This window comes from Dermacentor albipictus, chromosome 1 (genome assembly GCF_038994185.2).
Source record: "Dermacentor albipictus isolate Rhodes 1998 colony chromosome 1, USDA_Dalb.pri_finalv2, whole genome shotgun sequence".
In the NCBI taxonomy this organism is placed as follows: Eukaryota; Metazoa; Arthropoda; class Arachnida; order Ixodida; family Ixodidae; genus Dermacentor; species Dermacentor albipictus.
Window position 1 is genome coordinate 491222816 of NC_091821.1, and position 23523 is coordinate 491246338.

At 45.7% G+C, this 23523-nt stretch overlaps 1 protein-coding gene across 5 annotated transcripts in view; it reads right to left on the bottom strand.

The window, feature by feature from the left end:
• The window catches only part of LOC135912388 (chymotrypsin B-like), a 142054-nt gene extending 128354 nt beyond the window's left edge, over positions 1-13700 (bottom strand). For all 5 annotated transcript variants that reach the window (XM_065444863.1, XM_065444856.1, XM_065444842.1 and 2 more), the window contains exon 1: positions 13535-13700. In XM_065444863.1, the coding sequence (XP_065300935.1) occupies positions 13535-13571 (37 nt within the window). In that variant the 5' untranslated portion in view covers positions 13572-13700. The remainder of the gene's footprint in view (positions 1-13534) is intronic.
• Positions 13701-23523: the final 9823 nt, after the last annotated feature.

The following is a 23523-nucleotide window of genomic DNA, read 5'->3' on the forward strand; positions in this document are numbered from 1 at the left end:
ACCCACACCAAAGCTAAAGCGAATTATTCTCTGACTGAGAAGGAATGCTTAGCCACTGTGTGGGCTCTTGCTAAATTTCGGCTTTGCCAGTACGGTCGACCTTATAACGCCGTCACAGAACACCATGCACTTTGATGATTTTCATCCCTCAAAGACTTGCTTGGCCCACTCGCACGATGGTTCGGAATACGAACGATGGTTGTCTACCGCTCCGAGTGCAATCTTTCCGACACCGTCGCTTTATCACGTTCGCCAATTCCACCCGACATCAACGGCGTTTCACCTCTGAAGGCCACTTTGCTACCTTTGGACATCTCCGGTTTGCCTTCAGAGCAGCAAAAAGACCCGTGGATAACCGCTGTTCTGAACCTTCTAGATAATCCTATCGGAATACCAGTGTCTGGTGCGCTCTGCCATCAAGTATCACATCTCGCAATTCGAGATGGACTTCCATACTGCCGAAATTATCATTGCGATGGCCGCAAGTGGCTTCTAGCGGTCCCCCGCGGTCTCCGTAGCAACATCTGCGCTTCATTTCACGCCGACTGGCAGTGTCAGCGCGGTGGTGTGTTCAAGTCCTATGGTGACTTCGACTTCAATTATATTGGCAGCCACGTACAATTACGTGAGCAAATGCTCCGCGCGTGCCCCGAGTGCTAACGTAGCAAATTGGCCTCTCATTCAGCCGCTCCGCTGCAGCCCCTTGCATGCCCCTTCCACTCCTTTGACCGCGTCCTGATTGCTTTCTATGGTCCTCTCCCATGTACGGCTGTTGGTCACCTTTGGGTTGGAGTCGCGGTCAACCACTTCCCCTAACTTATTTATTTATTCAATGGTCCCACTGTGGAAACTTGAAGAGGGGAGTGCGTTGTTGAAGGTGAAGCATGTAATCATTGCTGTGAATAAGCAAGAGGACACTTGAAGAATGCAAAGTCAGTTGTAGGAATGATAGTAGTGCGAAGTCTCGCGTCGTGTAATTCGTGTAATTTCCGTATGAAAGAGTTGCAGAATATCTTCAAGCATTTCACAGATGCATCTGCACGCGACGGCGGTAAAGATGCCTTTCTAGCTTTCTTCTGCACTTCGGCTTAAATTCAACGTACATTTCACATACCACATCCAGCCTCCTCAACAACTGCGGAGCCAGCAGCGATTGACGTTGTAAGGAAATACGCGCAAGATGAGCTAAACTCATAGATAACTGCCATCTTTACATACTTACGCGCTGCTGATGGGAGACTACGGAAAAGTGACACTACAGAAAGTGTGCTGTTGTGAGCAGCATCACTTCGTCCAGCAACGAAATCGCACCTCGTGGGGTATCCCTCGTTGCCCAGTGGATGCCTCGCATGTAGGGATCGCCGTGAAGGAATAGGCTGATTCGCTGGTTTCAGGTTGCGCTCGCAATGACTGTGACAGCCCTGGAATTTTGCCCAGGCTTGATGACGCTCGGCTGCTAATTGATCGCCACTTCGTTAAGCAGCAACAGTAGTAACCAGACAAGCGCGCCACAGTTTAACGTTTCTACCTTGTGTTGGCGTTTGATGCTTGCCTTGTGGCCCTAGAACACTGCTAATCAAGAAGAGGGTTGGCGGTGTTCTGGTGTGTTAATGTATACACCAACAGGAACGTCTGGACATTCTGTCTTTTGCATGTCGTGGTTGTTGGAGCACAATTTAGTGCCTATTATTTGTGTGTCTGAATTTCGTTACGCTGACTCCACCAGCGACGGGCTCTCATTTCTTGGCCAGCGGTGCACGACCCTCGGTACATGTCTGCGCCCCAAAGATTGCGTGTCTCGATCAAGATGATTAAGCTCATGGCGCCCTCCTCAGTTCTCAAGAGAAACTATTTTCGCTTCGCGTTTGTAGCTTGTTTGTTTTGTTAGCGAGTGACAACACCTCAGACATAATTCCTTCTTTCAGTTTTTTAGAATTCCTTTAGTAGTGTGACTTGCAGTGGGTGACCATGCTCGATTTTTTTGTCGTTGCATTGCTGTTTTGTTTCATATTTGTTTGTTCTTGTTTTTTTTCCTTTCCCTTCTTCCTAATTCCATTTGTATGTTTCTATCGGTTCCTTTCTAAGGAGTAGTTAGGCATGGTGCCTCCTTCGGTGGCTCTTGCTAGCCCTCTCTTCTCTTTGGAGTATATATTTCTTGTAACAGAAAATAATAATGAGGTTTATAATATACCTGCCATTGCGTCATTGTTGTTGCAGTGGTCTGTTTTTCGTGGCTTGTACTTGGTTTCTGGATCTTCTTAGGGATATAATGATCGTTTCCTGTGGCTGGGATTTAGGGCGACTCGTTCGAAGTTTTGGTGTCAATTGTTTCGCGGGCTGTTGTTTCGCCATTGATGCGATCGTCTTTCTCGTGGGTGATTGAGTACGAGGAGAAACTTTCATCTATGATACAATAGTTGTGAAGACTGCACCTGCAGTGGGATTGATGAATTTTGCTGCGATTCGGGCGTTTTTTCCTGAATTTGTTCAAACCTGTGTGTTATAGCGGCTGCTTTCGTTTTCAGGCCTTCTGAGCACGATGAAGGTTGTGCAGTACGGCAGTAAGCAGATCGGGGCTGTCTGCGCGACTTACTTCTGAGAACTTCTGAGAAGGTTGGGCGTTTGTATACAAACATGGCACATCGCATCCTGGCAGAAGTGTTAAACGTTCAATGAATTATGGGGCTGCACGTGCAAAAACCACAATCCGATTATGAGGCATGCCGTAGTGATCCACTCCGCAATAACTTCGACCCCCTGGTGTTCTTTACCGTGCATCTAAAGTTAGGTCAACGAGCTTTTTGTATTTCACTCACATCGAAATGCGGCTGCCGTGGTCGAGATCGAGCCCTGGACAATCAGCCATGCCACAGCTGCAAGGATACCGCGGTGGGCAGAGAAGTGTCGATTTGACGTGTGACCGCTTCCACATGTCGCCTTGACATTGCGGGGCTTTCATGTGGGTTCGGCTTCGCGGGCAATGTGAGGCCATTCTTCAATAAAGAAATAAAAGACATGAACACATTAAGGCCCACAGATAAACAAACGAAAGCGCTGGTCTGGTTGAGTCGGCACGCCTTGCGCACGGCCGCTACCCTTTTTTTATCCAGCGGCCGTGCCTTGCGTCAGTGGTCCGCTTGACAAATTTGCATGATATTTATATTAAAATACTGCAGAAACGTACCGTACCATAACTTCACTTTGCCCGAAACCACTGTAGTGTCTATAGTAATAGCGTTTCCTTGCCTTCTCACGTAACCTTTCCCGCTCTACACCCTTCCCCCCCCATCCAGTACGGGCACAACCATTGAAGAGTGGCAAGGCTGTTTTTCACTTGCTTCGCGATGGAGTTGGTTTTACACATTCTCTGTCTTCTCTCCATACATCCTGTCTACCTCCTCTATGGACTTGCATGTTAGTAGCAATTTAAGCACTGTGTTTTCGGCAATGATCTTGCGAGGGGCCACGGATGATTCCAGCTATCAAGACGCTAATGTGGTGACACCCAGGGATCCCCAGAGAGGATTGTGTGCATTCGACGCGATGTAAATGTCCAAACGAGTTTCGCACGTTGCCTTTCCTCTCTGCCACACTACTGCCATGCATATAAACGCTCTGAACCACCCCGCAACTCGAGGTGAAAGAGGGAAGCAGTAGCAGCGGAACTGTAGAAGGAAGCGGCAAAGAAAGCGTCGCTTTAAAAAGAACAGGAAAGTGCAACAGGAAAGCGGGTAGCGTTATTGCTTGGTACGAGAGACCGCATTTCTTGTGTAGGGCATGGCTGCAAACCCCCCCGCCCCCCCTTTTTTTGCCAATGCACGAACCAGGCAGCTGGAGTATTGTGGTTGAGCTTCCAAAATTTTGCTCAAGATGGCGCTGATCTGAATTGCGAAATGTGTTGAGGTATCTGTACAGGAGAAACATTGATTCACAAGGGAGGAAAAGAAAGGGAGCTTACCAGAAAGTAGGCGCCCTGTAGGGTGGGCAACACAGGAATAAAGAACGTCAAGCGAAAAGTCAGAGAGGCCGAAATAATCTCATGGGTGGCGGTAATGGAAAACAAGGCTGCCATGAGTAACTACTTAAGAGGGAAAAACGAAATCAGGAAAAAAACAATTTATGATAACTCAAAGGTAAGCTCATTACTCGGGATGCCTATAAAGCGAGATATAAGAAGGAAGAAGAAGCATGTGCTTGCTGCAGTGAAGCTAGGGAAACTATGGAGCATGTTTTATTATAATGTGAAGACGACTACCCAGCGGTCGATTTATGCACCACTGGCCTCCTTGAAGCCCTTGAGTTCAGCGAAAGCATTGGAAAAGTCAACATGTCCTCAGTAGGGATTAGTAAGAGGTGATTGGAGAATTGGTGGAATAAAAGTAGGGAAACGACAAAAAACGGAGACGTACAAAAGCCCAGTGCGCGATAGGGGATAAGAAAATTTGGGTTCAGGAGGTCATAGTGTTTTTTTTATTTTTTTCTGTTTAACCTAGCTAGGACATTAAGCAGTATAATAGCAAGAGCTTCGTGGCTTAATCCATCGCCCGTTCCAAAGGGGACGCTCATAACATCCATCCAACCACACATCCATCCATCCATCCATCCATCCATCCATCCATCCATCCATCCATCCATCCATCCATCCATCCATCCATCCATCCATCCATCCATCCATCCATCCATCCATCCATCCATCCAACCATCCATTTATCCATCCATCCATCCATCCATCCATCCATCCATCCATCCATCCATCCATCCATCCATCCATCCATCCATCCATCCATCCATCCATCCATCCATCCATCCATCCATCCATCCATCCATCCATCCATCCATCCATCCATCCATCCATCCATCCATCCATCCATCCATCCATCCATCCATCCATCCAGATGGTCTTTTTCTAAAAGACGCGGACAAAGAAAGGGAGGTATTGAACGAGCAAAACGCTTCTTGGCAAACGTCTTCTACCACCAAAACGATGCAATGCATAACTCACTTACCCTAACGACAACTTTCATTGCTTGGTTTGGAGACACCGGGATTGCAGCAACTCTTTCCTTGCAATTAACAACCGTCAATGTCACCTGCTGTCGGCCTTCTTTACTGTCGCAGGCAAGTTTACGGTCTCTTCGTACTGGCGGATTATGCCGCCTGCTCTAATGAGGCCTCGTATAAACATAAGGGTCTTGGCGGCTCACTGGTTCGTTGCCTACGTAAGTACCCATGTAAGCAGCATGACGCGCAGCAGATGGATGCTGATTGTGTTTTAATGGCGCTCGCATGTGGGTTTTGCACATTGTGCGATGCGTCTTTTATGCAAAGTTCAACGCCTCCGAAAAAAAGGCATTCAAGAGCCCACAGTTTCTAATAAGTCCTTTGCGGACAGAACTGGCGAAACCATATTTACCTATATAGGTCTTATCTACCTGGCACAGCAAAGCTGCCCAGATGTCTGTCACATCTTCACTGCATTCGTCCAAATTGATTCCAGTAGGAAAAATGTAGTCTCTAGGAGTACGCAGGAATGACTGAAAAGTGCGCACAAAATTTATTGAGAACAGACTCAACTAGCTTCCATACTCAGCCTACAAATCTATTTCTATTATAGCTGCTATTGTCACAATGAAAAGCTTTAGGATGTACGTAGTGGAAGCAAAAGCAGCCACTCACTGGAAACATTTATAGAACACGTAATTCGTAGACAAGTTAAAGTGCATTTAATGCTCATCTTGGAAGTTACGCAAGTGTTGTGCTGGTAGTGCGTTGAAGTATGCAATGTACGCTTTGTTTGCGACAAGATGCAATTAATCTAATGCAACTTGTTTTTTTTTCTTATGAGCTTTATGAATATCTTTGTTATCTAGAATTTAACTATTCTTCCCTCAGCACCCGTCTTAGCGGCATTTCTAACAGGTAATTGCACGCCGATCATCGACGAGCCACTGCAAGTTAAGCATGGGGATGCAGACCAATCAGAGCACCGGCATCATTCTCCCCAACCGGTTATCTGCTTCAGTGCGTTAGCTCGACCCCACCGAAACCCTCTGTACTTCTGCGCACTCGTCGCCTCTCATCAGCCAATTATAGAATGGGTGGCACAGTAGGCAATGTCACTCGCTTCGACACAAAAGAAAATTTTTTACTTGTAAACGACAAAAACGTTTGATTAGGGTGTTCATACTACCGTGTGAGTCTTTACCCGTGCTAGCGTCAACGGTTTTGGTAAATTTGTCGTCAGGAGCTTGAAATAATCAGAAAGCGATAGCCGTACTTTATAGCTCCCCTCCTTTGGCTCCTACGAATTTGCCGTGATCGTTATCCTAAGACCGCATGGAGTTAACATATGAGGTAGATAAGTCAACATTTCCGCGTTCTGCCTGGTAACTGCACTTTTCAATAAAACAAAGGTGTGTTTGGTGTTCTGAAGAAGCCTTCGTTGAACGATGAAATTTCCAGCCCAGTTTTCGACACATCTCTTGTTTTTTGGTTAGACCTGTGGCAGGGTGGCGCGAAAAGGTAACCGCCATGGCTACGGTTTATTTAGGCGGGCCAGCCAAGGTGCCACATGATCTCAGGAGCAGCAGATTTCGCAGCCTCTCAGGTTGGATGCGCTAGCAGGTTCTCTTCTGGTGCCACATGCAAGTGCGTCAACAACTTCTTCACCAGTTCTAGAGGCGATAGTCGCCCCTCCTATTGCGAAGCATGATTTAGATACTCGCAAAATGTGTGCGCTGAGTGTCCAGGACGTTGAGGGGAGCAACACTGAAGACAGTGCCGTTGGACGACATGCAACAGTGGAAGTGACAATGGTAATGACGTTCATTGTGGCAGTGGCAGTCGTTGGTAGGATGGGGTTCCGCAATTCGCGAGAAATGCACGAGGGAGGACCGACAACATAGGTTGTGAGCGAAGCGCAGCCATAGGGATGCCACAGTTCGAAATGGCTACCTGCCGCTGATTCTCGTATATCGTATTTGCCCGGGCTTGTAGAAGACGGAGCTCCGAAAAAGCACCCTCTGGCAAAGCTCCACTTGCATGGAGTTAGTGCAACTGTTGGTCACTGATGTTGTTGATATAGAAGTGATTCTTTAGCTGAAGAATACAGATGGCAGTGCTGCTCGTCCCAAAAACTTGGGTAGGCCATGCGGAATCTCAAATGCCGATAGCATCAGGGTTGTGGCAGCTGCTTAAGGAATCGTGAAGGTTGAGCTTGTGTCGTCACCGTGTCTGCGAGAAGGAAATTTGCGCTTACTGGGGCCGGTGGAGAGCCTCTGAATCGGTGATGTGTGAGGTACCTACGCATGCAAAGCATACAACTTGCGTGAAAGTCCAAGGAAGGAGAGCGGCGGGCCGTAGTGTAGCCAAAAGCGCTTGGGTTTGGCCCAGTGAATTTTTCGGAAAGAGTTGTCGCGCAGCTGCGCATGTAATGGGGAGGAGGCTGACGGACCAGTAGAAGCTCGATGCTGGGGCTGGCGCGTGCTGACGATGGGTAAAGATGGACGCAGGCGATGTGGGACAAGACGGGGAATGGCGCGATGGTTCAGATGGCGAGAGTTGTTGCGACTGAGCGCTGAAGGTGGTGTAGTGAGCGAGAATTGCTGCCCGCAAGTCCTCTTAGAAGTCGGAGCCGGGGTCTGGTAGCTGGAGCCTCGAACGCAGCCGGAGCCTGGAACCTTGTTGATACTAAAGTGGCTGTCCAGCTGGATGAACAAAACGTCCAGCATCTCGATGTAGAGTTCCAGGACACCTTACAACAGCGGTACATCTGCTGCACGATGTGAGGCTACGCCACTCTCGCCTTGGTTGAGTCGCTGCGTTGACGCTGGCATGGCTGGACTCGGTTGTCCGGCGTCACCAATACTTAGGAGGCGGCACCAAGAGGTAGCCGCTGTAGCCACGGTTTGGTTAAGCTGGCTAGCTATGATGCCGCGGGATATTGGACGCGGCAGATGCCGCGGCCGCTGACGTCGAGTGCCCTACCGTGTTCTTTTCTCCCGCCACATGCACGTGAGCCATCCTCTTCTTCACCGGCTGGAGGCGATAGTCGCGCCTCTACAGACCTTTAAGCAGCCAACACGAACATAGGAGCATCGCTTATACCCGATACCGCTTCACTTGTGCTACTTTTTTCCATTTTCCTTCAGTCCTTACAGCTCACAGAGTACACTGCAGGGTTTAGGATAATTTACGATGCTTGTGAAGGGTTCAGCATAAAAATTTGTTTGTATATCTATGGATAGTGTGTATGTTATGAAATGGCAGTTAGGGGCTTGCTGAATCAGAAAGAATCACATTTACTTTCCCAAAAAAGCACCATAACGTTTTGTCACCAATGAAATGGTCCTACCTATTGTTTCTGTACACTAAACAGCGCAAACCGGTTTCGTTATATCGATGCACCTATGCACTTCTGAGCAAATGTGATTTGAAGCCCTATAGAATATAAGATTAGTAGATAGGCTAGTTGCTATCACTACTCATGCTGGAGCATCCAGCTCAACGGTAAACCATGAGAACATTAAACGATGCAGCGGGATATAAAACATGGCTGATGAATGTTCCTCGTAGTGCAATAAAGTAGCAGACGCATGTGCGTCAAAAAGGTGCAGTCCGTCAGATGAAGTGTCTAAAAAAAGGCTGCGTTTACTCTTGTTACCATGTGGAATCTCATAGACTTCACGGCACTTGCAGAAAGCATCGGTCACTCGACGATCTGTTTAATGAGTCTAACCTCCTTATTTCTCGTTTAAGTTATCACTCTCACCGGTAAACGATGGGCGTGTGTTTTAGAGTTCATGACACAAAGTATGGATACGCGGCGCCTTGAATGACTTCGTTACAAATGCTTCGCATAAGATCAGCGAATACGCAGGGCAAATATTTAACGTTTGGCGTGATGTACCAATGAGCCTTCCTTTCGATAACTGGGGACAGGTACCAGTGCAGAATGCGAACAAGATGTAGACGACCGCTCATGATTTTCCACGCGCTGTCACTAGAAATCCATGAAAACGGCACATCCTTCGACTCAACTAAGGCTATGAAGCACGTCGCACATAGAAACCGCAGCTAAGGATAGTAATCTTGAAAGGTGATGCAGTGGACGTTTAATCTCATTCTCGGAGCAGTGATAGCAGGGGAATCTGCACACTTTTCTGCTGTGCCGGATTTGATCTGTTAGCCCTACATACGCATCGTATACCGCACATCACACGCGCTTGTTGTGGTCTACGTGGAACATGCAAAAACAGCTGGAGAATTAGCTACCGCATGTACAGGTGAAGGTGCAGTGGCGTACGCAAAAGTAGTGGTGTTCCGTACGCACTCAAGCTAAGCCATTTTCTCATTGGGTCAGACTTTGAGGCGCCCAAGAATAAAGCTTGCAAATTAGCTGCTATGCCGGAAGGACGCCTCTTGTGCGATGAGTTGAGTAATACCAGACGACCATACATATTTTGACCTCAGGAGGGAGGTACGCCGCAGGGGCTCCTACCTAAATACGAGGGTTGTTCAATAAAAGCTGGGACTGACGCTATGAAACGTTTGTTTTATTGAAAATTATTCATCGCCACTTCGATCCATTTCTATACGGTGCGCAGTAAGTGAAAGCACGCGACCCACCAGTTCTACCTAGCCGAGACAACAGGAGTGACGCCACCTTTCGCCTCCGATATCTTGACTACACCTGTTCATTGGCAACGAAATGTCATTTTTTTTTTATCCGAAGGAACGTTATGAAGCCGGGGAATGCCGCATCTGCATTGTTGGACGGGTAAGAGAATCGCTGCGAGGCGTCGGTGAACGGTTGAAAAATGGCATTGCGTTGACATGGAACAAGGCGCAGATAACACACTGGATCCGATATCTAGAAACAGGGCAAATATTTCTTTATGTTTTCAGTCCACTAGCCTAAAGGCCAAGAGGGCATTAAATAGCGGGGGGGGGGGGGGATTATTAGGCAATCTTAATTAAGGTACAACAAGGCTGCAAAGGCCCAAAAATTATAAAATAATGTATTTATGATACAAATGGAGCGTGTACTAAACAAAGCAGGAGAGTTCTAAAAACGTCGTCTCACAATCAAAAGCTAGAGGTGTGCTGTATGAAATATCAGTTTCGCGCAAACAAAACAGATTAAACTTTCTGAATGTCGACCCGATCCAGATTCATAAGCAATGTTGTATCAAAAGGTAATAAATTACCAGGGGTGACTACTTGGTCCGACAAGTCATTCCATCGTTTTACTGACTACACATATGTACAGTGTTTCAATGTTGTTGCAAGATTGTTTGTACTTTCAAAATACAATATCTGCGTCTAAATGCAATGTCATAGGAAAATATTCCTACTTAGAAGATATCTGTTGCTCGTACACATCAAGTGGAAAAATGACAAACCAAACATCCTTCGTTGTGTTTCAAGGTTATAGAGACTAAGTCACCGCTCCAACACTGGTGCGCTTTGATAAGATGAAGATTTAGATAAAGTGAACCCGCTGCATTGTTCTACACAGCTTCAAGCGGGCTCGAAAGGGGAGTGCTATTTCGACGCCATATTATACGAGTGCATTGTAATGCTGACCTAACTGGTCCAGTGTAGGCATGAACCTTCGTTTCCGAATTATCCGACAAACGACGCTTTGTAAGACCTAATTTTTTAAAATCCTTATTATTAGTACTGTGCCTCATATGAATATCCAAGATCAGATTCCATTTAAGGTCCTTGTTCCATTCAATTCCCTGTAATATAAGACGAGAAGTGCACATACCCAGATGCTTAAATAACAATGTCTTCGCTATTGTGCCGTTGTTTTATGAATATGGATTCGGTGGAGTGTTGGTGAGCGTAGAAAACGTCACCAGCTTTATTTTATCATTGTTGACCTGCGTTTCCTAGAGTTTTCATCAACTGTGGAAAATGCAACTGTGCCGTCATGGCGTATTGGTTGAGGCCTTTCGCTGCTAAGCCTGATTGCACGGGATCAAATCTGCCGGCCATGGCGGCCGCATTTCGGCGGAGGGGAAATGCACAACGCGCCCGCATACCGTGCATTGGGTACACATTTAGAAAACCCAGGCCGTCAAAATTAATTCGGAGTCCCCCACGACGGCGTGCCTCAAAATGGTATCGTGGTGTTGACGCGTAGGACGCCGGAATTAGATAGTGTACATAACTCTTATAAACAGATATAATCGGCCTGTAGGAGCAGTAGGTCAAGTGGGTTAGTTATTTGTCTGAATATCACACAGTCTTGGGCTAAAGCTCGCGTACTAGAAATAATGGTATTAGCAATGTCATCACTGTAAATTGGGAAGAAAAGCGGCTCAAATACTTACTTGACTTCTGCTGTCTAGAGTTGTTAGCAACGGTGTGCACGTTATACGCCATGGCACTTAATGAGGAGCACAAACATTGAAATCAGATTACCTGTAAAAGCTTTTGTAAAATAAATATTGTAGAGTATCAGCCTCAGTCGTTCTTTAAGCTTTATACATGGTAACGGAGAAATTGTTTTTATCGGCATCCGCTACATCTAATTCGACAAGGATTGATGTAGAAAAAAGGTAAGTGTGCCGACTGTGTAGAAAGATATTTCGTTACGTCAGCAGCTGTTTTACCAAACCTTTCTGAAATTGCAATATTTCAATGAACTGCTGAGCAGGTTCTACAACTGCGTAACTAAGAAAAACACAATAACACACTTTTGCAAGCTGCCCCTATTGATATATTTATACCGGAGAAGTTATTCCCTTACAAAGTTTGCTCTTAATTGCTAACAGGTGTGTTCGAACCCGCATTTTGCATCCTTGGATTAGACGGATGCAAGGATATTTTTTGAGGTATCAATTCGAACTTTATTTCGTCTAATTGTAGAGCAGGGATGTACAGCGATGATGCCCATTTTTCAGAACTTGCAATGGGGTGAAGAAAGAGAAAAACGAAAAAAAAAGAGAAAAGAGAAACGCACAAATTTGAAAACAGCTGCAATATACTAGGCACAGTAATAAATATGTCAAGGAGGGCCCATCTAAACAAATATTTTAGCCGTTTATGTCTATGTGTAGCAGCTGTATGATTTACTTTATTTTTTCCAAGAAATTCGTTGCGGGTTTCTGAAGTCTCACCCTTCCGACCATCAAAACTGCTCTTACGCTCTTTGAGGGACATGAGTGGATGGCACGCTTAAGTAATTTTTTTATAGTCAATGCTACTATGATTACCCAAAAAGGAATTCTGCAGAGTAAAAAGCAATAAGCGATGTATGTTTCTTTTGCACAATCTTAGTCGCACCTGCATAAATTTACAATTGTCCCAAAAGTTTTGCTATTAGTGACTCACCATATATTCTCTGTTAACAATTTTAGGGCTGGTGCCATAAATTAGGTATACGTGAAAACGAATTCTGAAGCTTTCTCGATGTATCATAAATTGTAAGTGGAACAGCAGTTTTAAACATGGCAATCTAACGCGCCCAAACAATTCACCGGTATTGCAGGAAGTTCGGTCGTGAAAAGCGTGTGAACGGTATTTTCTGAAAAAAGTAATGCAGGACGAAATAGAAATAAACGATAACTATGTGAGGCCATGCGCGAAGGATTTTTCATATCTCATCATGAGGACACGCGCTTTATAACACTTTGCCAGGGTGGTGCAGTTCTAAGCGATGTTTTCACTGAGGTTAGAGGAAAGTTGGACGGCCAACTGTTTGAAAAATCAGAAAAAATGATATATCCCACGGCACTTGTCATGCGTCGATTCAATGACGTGCACAAACCGGCGGAATATCTTCAAAACCGAATAGCTCAATAAAGATACACCAACATGTAAAATAAGGAAAAAGGACCCAGCGCTTAGTAACGTCCAGTATTTATACGCTAGCACGAACATCTTTACTTCCAATTATGACAGCGGAAACATATGTTAGCTGGGCAGATCAGACGCCTAGAGCTCATCTTGCGACTATTTTTTGTTTTCTTTTGCATTATATGGCATTCATCATTCGCTCGTTAGAATCCAAGCTCCCGCTATTGCCGAGATTGGCCACTTGGCGGTACGAATAATGTGAAATGTCTATTTCATCGAAAGCATCAAAACCCGGTTAGCTGTTACTGAAGTACCAGGCATGGAAACTATCGATAATTGCGGATCCATATTGAGTAGATGTGATATACAATACGATCCATTGAAAAAAGATATTCATGTTTGCACAGATACACACTCTAAGGTACACGTACGTTTTCTACTTAGCGTTGCAAGGTGTAGTGCTTAGATAAAAAAATACGCTTTCAAGGAAGCCACGAACGTCGTCGATGACTGCGTATTGTCAGACAAAAGATTGCAGAATTTGACAGCAGGGAACCAGGATGTATGGCAACGCTAAACATGACAATCTTTCGAGAAATTAACTCTACTGAGGTGGCTTTTCCATCTATTAAGATATAAAATCAATCTAGTTCATGGAGTACAATTTTGAAAAAAAGTGTGGCCCCCTGGGAGCATAGAAAGACACCCTCGACAGACCCCTTACCGGCCTCTTGCGTTTGTTGCTCCTCGAGTGATCCCATGGGAGGGCCTTCAGATGCATGGTATCGGCGAAAGCCGCGCGACTTTTCCGGGAAGTTCAGGCAGCGGAGGGCGCAGCTTGGCTTTTGGAGGAGCGGCTGCAGGTGGGAGCCGCTTTCGTTTCCCGTGCGTCTCCGGAGCGAGCAAAAGGCGAGAGAAGGCCGCGGGGTGAGAGGGAAAGGAACTCAATAAAGTAGGCACGGCTGGTGCGAGCATCGTCACTCTCTGAGAAAGCTGTCGCAGCTTGTTTGCGCGCGTCGCGGCCTCTGGAGCGGACCCGCGACAGCGGCCTGCAATATTCTTTATTGGGCGCATGTGCAGCCAGATCGGGAAAGCCTGTGAAGACGAGTTGGCGTGGCTGACAGTAATTTCAACGTAATCGTCTATCCCGAATCTCCTCACCTTTTGTTTTATTATTATACCCGCAGTGCCCGCTGAAAGCAGCGGCTTAGTTCAAGCTTCGTTGCTACAGACGGATCACACCAAAACCTGCCAAGCATTATATTTGGAATATACGCGGCCTTCAATCACCTATGAAGTATATCGGCCTGCGCGTGTTTCTTTGCGTGTGTGTGTGTGTGCTTGCCCACACCTGTATTTTTCGCTCGTCTCTCGATTGCACCACTCCCTATCTCTGCGATCAGCGCTTCGCAATTACCGGCGCTACAGAGCTTTCGATCTTCATTCAGCTTGAGGCCACTAGAGGCACCAGTTGCTAATGAAGACAATTTCTACTATATACTTGGTACCACGCCATTTGTTTCCACTCCTAGAAAGGGCAAACCTGCCCTTATGTGCGTAGTGCGCGCCGATGGACGCGCCACTGGTGGCGGCTTTGCGCAGTAGCCTCGGGAAAGGAGCCAGCCACGCGCCGTAGTCTTCTGCGTCGTTTGTGGTGCTTCTGTGTCTTATTCACATTTTCAGAGCAAAATAAAGAACACCCTTCGCATGTGTGTAATGGCCAAAGCTTCCAGGAATGTCGAAGAATTGTTGCAAGGTGGGGGCTCAAATAGCGGAAAAAACATGCCGGTGATACAGTTCTGATCATTCCCCGCAAAGCCTCATTTAGCTGGAGCAACGGTAGCAACGGACCGCCGTCGTTCGGTGCGAAATCGTAGCGTTCGGTGCGTCGTTCGGAGCACCCAGCAGAAGGAAGCGTTTCTTTACTAAAATGAGATAAACTCTTTTTATACGACAGACTCAGGATTAGCACTCGCTTGCACATTTGAGCTTAATTGTCCGACGCATAATCAATTTCTCTCACGTTGCACAAAGGCTCAAAACCGCAAGGGATACGCCAGGACAGGCAGTCTTATGGAAGCCCGAGATGGTCCCGCAGCAAACGCAATAAGCGAAATCGTTAACAACCACGCTAGGCTTTCTACCAACGCTAATAGATAGCTCCGAAACGCAGCAGCAGATGTCTAACCTAATTTAGGCCCTCTCCAGTACAAGTTCGGTAGAGAAAATATGTTGCCCACCTGTTGCACCCTCGGTATTTTACCGCAGAACGTAAATTATATGTTAGTCACAAAAATAGCTGATAATGGCCATTTGTATGTCCTTGAAGTTCCTTGACAAATAGGTTTAAAGTAAAATTGAGAATGAATACTGCAAACACAGTTGCCCAAAACTGGTAGCTCATCGTACAGTTATGCGTAACTAAGTTTCATATAAAAACCAAAGGTAAATTGCTGATAGAAAGTGCCATTACGCGTATATTCTCCAAGTGGGTTTTCAAAGGCAGCAGCTAGTAGGCAGATCAGAGTCGCTTGTTGCGACCTATATGCGAAATATCAAGGCAGTATTGTAAGAAAGAAAGGGGGACAATTCATTGAGGAGACCAAGGAGGTGCGTTGGCTTTAGGTAATATCTCCTAGCCTTATATAGCCACGAAGGTAGGCCTGTGTTAATGAAATATTCTAGGAAAGCCTTGACGCCACGCGTTGTTCATGTTATGTCCGGCCAAGGGTCCAGTAACACGTTTTCACTCAACGGCTCGTTATTAATTGGATCGAAAGAATGGGACAGTGTCTGCCGTTCACGGTAATATTTGGGAGAGGCAAGAAGTATGTGCTCCCCTGGCTCATGTATATTGTACGTATCTCAGTCTGGTATTGTCGAGCAATTCAATCGTCACCTAACTGATGCCTGTGCAGGACGCTCGCATGGCTACGTTCGCATTACAGAGGCGTTGAATATAGCGGGTGCACAATGGTTGTTGCTACAACCTGACCCCACTGCCTGACAGTGTAAATATTTTAGAGAGAACAGTGGCGCTGAACTATCGATGAAAGCCTCCTCATATGCGCGAGCCGACTTTTAATCTGTGCCTAAAATAAATATCATCATCATCATGAGCCTGTTTTATGTCCAGTGCAGGACGAAGGCTTTTCCCTGCGATCTCCAATTACCCTTGTCCTGCGCCAACGGATTGCAACTAGCGCCCTCGAATTTCCTAATTTCATCGCTCCACCTAGTCTTTTGCCGGCCTCGACTGCGCGTCCCTTCTCTGCGTACCCATTCGGTAACCCTAATGGTGCAACTATTATCTAACCGGCGCACTACAAGACCTGCCCAGCTCCATTTTTTCCCTTGATGTCAATTAGAATATCGTCTATACCACTGTGCGCTTTGATCCAAACCGCTCTCTTTCTGTTTATTAACGTTATGCCCAGCAACCTTCGTTCCATCGCTCTTTGCGCGTTACTAGCCTGTTCTCAAGCTCCTTTGTCAGTCTCCAACTCTCTGCCCCCTATGTCAGCACCGGCTAAATGCACTGATTGTATACTTTCCTTTCCAGTGATAGCGGTAAGCTCCCAGTCGGGAGCTCACGATGTCTGCAGTATGCGATCCAACCCGTTTTTATTATTCTCTGAATTTCCTTCACATGGTCAGGGCACCTAGGTAAACGTGCTCCTTCACAGACTCTAGAGGCTGACTTGCAATGTCGAACTTCTGTTCCCTTGCCTGGCCATTTATCATTATCTTTGTGTTCTGCATATTTATCTTCAGCCCTCTTCTTACACTCCACCTGTTAAGGTCCTCAATCATTTCTTGTAACTCGTCCGCAGTGTTGCTGAATAGAACAATGCCATGGGCAAGCCGAAGGTTGCTGAGGTATTCGCCGTTGATCTTTACTCCTAAACTTTCCCAGTTTAAGAGCTTGAATACTTCTTCCAAGCACGCAGTGAATAGCATGGGAGCGATAGTGTCTCCTTTCCTGACCGCTTTCTTTATAGGTATCTTCCTGCTTTTCTTGTGTACAATTAACGTAACTGTAGAAGCTCTGTAGGTATTATCCAGGGTATTTACGTATGTGTTCTGTTCTTGATTACGTAATGCCTCTATGACTGCTGGTATCTCTACTGAATCAAACGCCTTTTCGTAATATATGAAAGCCATACAGAGAAGCCTATTGTATTCGGCGGGTTTCTCGATAACCTGATTACTGACATGGATGTGATCCATTGTAGAGTATCCCTTCCCGAAGCCAGCCTGCTCCCTTGGTTGACTAAGGTCTAGTGTCGCCCTTGTTCTATTGGAGATTATGTTGGTAAATATTTAATATAATACTGGGACTAAGCTATTGGGCCTATAATTTTCAATCCTTCAACGTTTCCCTTTTTGTGGATGTGTTTAATATTTGCATTCTTCCAGTTTTCTGGGACCCTTGCAGTCGATAGACACTTCGTATAAAGAGCCGCCAGTTCTCCAAGCGATATGTCTCCTCTATCTTTGATTATATCTACTGTTATTCCATCTTCTCCTGCTGCGCTTCCTCGTTTCATGTCTTGCAAGGCCCTCCTGACCTCATCGCTAGCTATAGGACTTATAGTTATAGTTATATAGTTTTAGTTATAGGAACTTTGCAAGTTCAAGCCTAAATTCGTCGCCTTTTACCCATACTGTCTCTAGGTTGACCTGTTTCTGCTTTACATATTTTGCTCTTTCCCTATTCAAATCGAGGTGAATCCTAGCCCTCACTATCCTATGGTCGCTGCACTTTATCGTACCTATAACTTCTGCATCTTTCACCATGATGGGATCAGCAGAAAGTACGAAGTAAATTTCACTTCTTCTCTCTCCATTAGAGCTATTCCAGGTCAACTTTCTGTTGGTACGTTTTCTCAAAACGGAAAAATAAGTATACACATGCAAAAGAATGCCATAAACAGTCAAGAAAGAGTCCCGAAGCCGTACTACACTTATGTGTTCCCTGGAAAGTGTGCCTAGTGTTTCATAGGTTAAATTTCGTGGTCGGCATTATTATATGCTGGAGCTAGTGGCAATCATAACTTCAAGAACAGAGCGGTATAAAAATTTTTTAAACAGGGATGAAAATACCTCAGACAGGCTGGCCAACGTTTCGATAGGTGGACCTATCTTCGTCAAAGGCGGCCTCGTCATCCTCGGCGTGTTAGTTTTAAAGGGTTAGTGCAGTGACGTCACGTGCGGGTGTTGTCGCTGGCGGCTGGTTTTAAAGAGAGAGATTACAAGAGGGAACAGGCGCTGTCGTCCGACGTCTGTGAGCCTCATTCTCAAGACGAGGGGACAAGAGCGTGAGAGTGGGCACGCGGGGAGGAAAGAAAAGAAATAGAAGCAGAAAAAAGGGGAAAGAAAAGGGAAAAAAAAGAAAGGAGGGGGGAGCAGGGCCGTACCAAGACACAACAAAGGGGGGGGGGTGAAAGAAAAAGAAAGAGAAAAATGAAATCTTTAAGAAATACGGGGGCGTGGGAGCGTGTTGGGGATGCGAAAGGTTAGGAGGTATTCAGGGGAAGTCGTTGGCGGCATGTTTTTGAGGCATTAGAACGGCCGGTCAAGCAATAGGTCGAGTAATTTTGAAATAGTTAAGGTGGCGACGAGGAGTCTGCGGTGCAATGTGTGGGGTGACTGAAAGGCAGCGGCATGGTCTTTCAAGGGGCACTGCCCCACGCGCTTAACGTAGGTGTCGTTACGGCGGCATCCAGAAGGCGATACTCTGGGTTGAGGCGCCGAAAAAGGCATATTGACTTCGGAATGTGTTGTCGAGGGGGTTTCAAAAAAAAAGACTAAAAAAGGGGGCAGGGGGAAGGGGGGGGCGAAATCGGTATAGCAAACAGGAGGGTGACGCGTGCAGAAGCGGGCGCGGGCAAGTGTACATGGAAGAAGGGGATCGTACAGTTGGTATAGACGTAAAATCATCTTTTATGCATGTTTGGGATTGTGGAGTGTCGCAGTGCATCTACCCTTTGCAAGGTAGTATTAAAAATATGCTGATCAGTGACAAGTTAAAAGTAATGTAAGGTTGAGGAGAAAGATGACGCGAGCGGAGGGCCAGGGGAAGTCGAGGAAGTAAGAGTAAACATGTATTGCCGACCGTATGACTAGTTGTTCTTGGTATCATTACAGGGTTGGCACAGTCTACTTCACAATCATATGTTAATTACCTGATGGACAACTCCGATTTCCGAAGGACATTGTGTGTCAACGTCACGGCCACCTATATTGATAGTGTCCAGGTGGTGAGTGGCGCATACTGCGTCTATGGTGGAAAGTCGGTCTGTTAGCGTTTTTTTTTCTAAAACATGCACTCTTGCTTTCGGCGACCAGGCGGCGATGAGTATTCATAAAATGAATAGCAGCGACCAAGAACATGAAGTGGCCATCACGCATAATAATAGGGAGCATAGCGACGCGAAAAATGCAGAAAAATGGGCTCGCAATGGCAGAAGATTCCCACGAAAAAGACAAAAAATGTTTCGAGAACATAATATATTTTTTGAAGATGTGATTGATGTGCAAGAGAAAAAAAAACCGCCAGCGGCAATACCGACTGTTGGAACTCATAAGGCAAACGGGACTCCAACGATCTCTGAGGGCAGAAATGGTATTTATTAAACGGCATTTCATCGACGGTTCCTTGAAGAAGAGTGCTCAGGCTTGGCTTGATTTCTATGATTACCCCCGTCACCATAACTATTGGCAGGATGATGTTGACAAGGTTATGAGCATGCGGTTGTACCTCGGAGGCGTCGCAAGGACTTGGTACGAGATCTGAATGACCGAAAAAGCCAGGCATACTTGGGTGGACTGGAGGAAAAGCTTTTTAACGACACTTTTTTAAGTTGACTCGAAAGTTGGGACAGGGCAATAGCTTTCAGGTACGTTTCTGGCCCTATTCACAATTATTTTTTTTGAAAAGTGGAGGCTATTGCAAGCCGGGAATTCTGGACTGTAAGACTCATCGCTTCTGCCCCTCATCATACTGGAACTTGCTGAGCAGATATAGAAAGGGCTTCTTGCAAGTGCGTCCGCGAGAAGAGACGAATAAGTTTTGAGCATTCGTCACACCATTAGATGTTTATGTATACAACAGACTCGTTTAGCTGGACAAGTTTGCCAGCCTAGTTTCGAAAGATAATGAATGGTGGTTTGAAGCGACACTTGGACCCTTCTGCAACGTTTGCATTGACGATATCCCAGTGTACTCACGCTCAGATGAGGAACACTCCTGACATCTGACGAAAGTTTTGCAAGTGCTCAGTGACGTGGACTTCAAGATAAATGAGAAGGAAAGCGAATTCTTTAAGTCAAAGGTAGTTTTCTTTGGAAGAGTGTTCCCCGGAGCTACTCAGAGCACCAAACATGAGTCCGTCGAAAGGATCACGAAGCTTACAACGCCGCATGACATTCACTATCTCAGATTCTTCCTTGGACTCGCAGGTCACTTCAGGAGCTTCATTAGAGATTTCACCAGATGGAGCTCAAAAAGGAGAGTAACTTTTTTCTGGACCGAAGAATGCGAAAACACTTATCAAGAACTAGTACAACGTATATCCTCGGACCCTGTTCTTTCCCAGCCGGTATATAATTTATCTTTTGAGATAACCACGTACTATTGAAATTATGGCACAGGGGCAGTTATATGCCAAAGAGAGTTGAAATGTCCTACTCAGCATCTGCGAGTTATAGGATACTACTCGTATACATTCAACCCTACTCAGCTGAATTGTTCGACAACTGAGAAAGAAGCACTAACCATTTTAATGGCTCTGCGTTACATCCCTTCATACATCGATGGGAGGAAGTTCAAATTGTACACTGATCACCAAGCACTAACCCATCTTTTCTCTATGTCGGAATCCACAGGAAAGCCGGTCGGTTGGGTCAATGAACTTCAGTAATACTACTTTTAGGTTTCTCGCCATGCAGGTAGTCATCTTACAGATCCAGATGCCCTGTCTCGATTGTTAGTTGAGCTTCCACATGCAAAGGTCAAGTTGATAAAATTATGGGAAGGGTATGTGCCCCTGCACTTCGAGGATGGAAGGTTCGCTGTGCCAGAGACGCTGATTCCAAAAGTTCTTCACTTATATCATGACAGCCTTAAATCTTGTGGTCATGACGGCTTTTGGCGAACCTATAAGAGGCTTCTTCACAGGTTCTCGTGGAAAAATATCAAAGAGAACTTCGAAGACTACGTCAAGTCGTGTCACTAGTGCCAACAAGGCCAAGTACTAGCCGCGACCCGATGAACTAGTCTTGTCATATCATTCCAATAAACCCTTTGAAGTTCTGCACGTATAGTTTGCAGAACTGAAGAAGAGAAGTCCTGGTGTTTGCAAGACGCAATCACTTCTGTTTGCAATAGATCACTGCACTAGAAGGCTAGAAGCGCACCCTGGAGGAGAGGACACTAACAGCGTTATGGTCCTTCTTGATCGCACAATGTTTTCACAGCTGAAAGATGTGATATCAAACAATGGACCCGAATTCCTAAGCAAGGAACTTCAGCAGTGGGCGGATAGCCGGGGTGGTACGTTTCGACGTTGTGCTCCACATCACCCGCAGGCAAATGGTATGACCGAGAGAGTGATCCTCACCTTAAGCATTTCATCTCCATGTGCTCCACGTTTAAAGGAGGGTGGAAATGCTGTCTAGAAGCGGCTGTGGCTACGCACACTACTAGTCTTGCTTGTAGCCATCATTTTGCTGCTTGTGGCAATGAGCCCACGCTACCAGCTGACAAAAAACTTGGAATTGAAGACAACACGTGGCTGTCTGAGTCCCGCATAAGCAGCGAGGAGCAAACTAGATATCCAAAAACGATGAAGTTGCAATTTCAGAAGTGCCACCAAGGGCACCAGGTTGATGTTCCACTAAACCACCTTGTGCTTGTACGGAAGGGGCTACACGGCAGCGATACAAGAACTCTTGGCCCTTTCAAGGTCATTTAAGCATCGACACAGCAGGGTGTGCTTAAGTCTAATGGGTACCTCAATAACGGACAGCTAGAATTCGCGGCCGTAAGCGATGTTCTCCGCTATAATCCAATGAGAGGTGAGCGAAAAAAAACGGGGGGGGGGAGTGTAAGGGAGAAGAGAAAGATGGCGCGAGTGGGCGGCCTGGGGGAGTCGAGGAAGAAGTGAGAATAAACATGTAATGACAACCATATGACTAGTTGTTTTTGGTGTGGTTACAAGCAATGTGCATCACAAAATTATGCTGAAAATGAAAGACACCAGAGCGCAATTATTTGGTATCTGGCACGTAACACCGACTTAATTACTTCAGAGCAATGATATGCACAAAAAAAAGAATTTTCACTTTAAACTCTAGCAGAGTTCGTGACGACGTATATTTCAATAACAGCTATAACAATGAAAAAAGTGTTTCTGAACTAAATGACACAGAGTAGTTCATCGCAACAATATGTATCTCAATGTTTCAGGCTAGAGTCCGACCTTTTAAACTTTATTTTCCTAGGAATTCCATAACATTATTTAGAATCCGCGAAAAGAAAGTACGGGAACTCTACAAATGAAGTCATAAGGAAGTATTTCCGATGCTAAGGGACAGTGTAGGGCCGTGATTGTCGTGAATTTTTTTTCCACCACGACATTTTTCTTTTGCACGTAAATGTAAGGTATTCCGAGATTTTGCATTTTACCCCAGGAACAAAAACAAAACTCGTGATTTCATGGTCGGCGGCAGAGGGTAGCGGCGACTAAGCCACCACGACGGGCAATGAAAAAGCTTCGATGATATTCTGAAAAGCATATAGTTTCGAATTCGTAATTATTGTAAAAACGATCCGTGCTGCCTGTGGCCACGTTCTTTTAACGTCACAACACAGAGGCCACTTTGTCTAGGCGGGCACGTTGCCCCCATGACCATCCCATAATCACTATGAAGCAAAACTCTTTTGAGTGATTGTGCTTCCTGTTTCGTTCACCCCAGCACTGCGTAGGGTTGTGCGTGATTACGGAGCCTCGACTTGTAAGCACAGGATAGGTATTTATCGCATAGTAAAGTGGTCTTCCTGAACGGGTGCGTAAAAAAGAAGGTATATTTTGGAGGCTGTTAGAAATAAAAACGCCCTTTACAGCAGCACCTGTGTGTCTTTGCTGAACAGCCATGAAACATTGGTGTGGACAGACGAGTAGACATACAAATAAGACATCCTACACAGTATATAGACGGAGAGCGACAATTGGCTTATTTCCATGCATTTATTTCGCAATGCTCATTTGCATTCTTCAGCTATAAAGGCCATGTAGCTTACAATAAATGTCGCAATACAAAATATACACGTCCACTAATTATACATCAAGTGAATCCTATATATTGGGGCCGAAGGTGGTCACATGCAAGTCACACATTATTTCTGCGAACACGGTTTATTCACTGTATAGCTGACAGGACTACATGACGGTGGCATGCTGTTGACCATGCCGAATAAACACTGCAACATCAGCGATTTTTAGGCTTTTGCCTGAGGCTTAGGGCGACACAAGCAGTTTCGAATCTCCAGCTGTTGTCTCGAACAAATGATGTCTGTACTGAATTTCTGAACGGTGCAGCTCTAATAACATGTTTTGCAATATTGTTTCCATCCTACTTTTTTTTTATCGCCAGTTCTTCTTAGTGGCGTATCACAGCCATGGAGGGGGGGGGGGGGGGTTCGCAGCT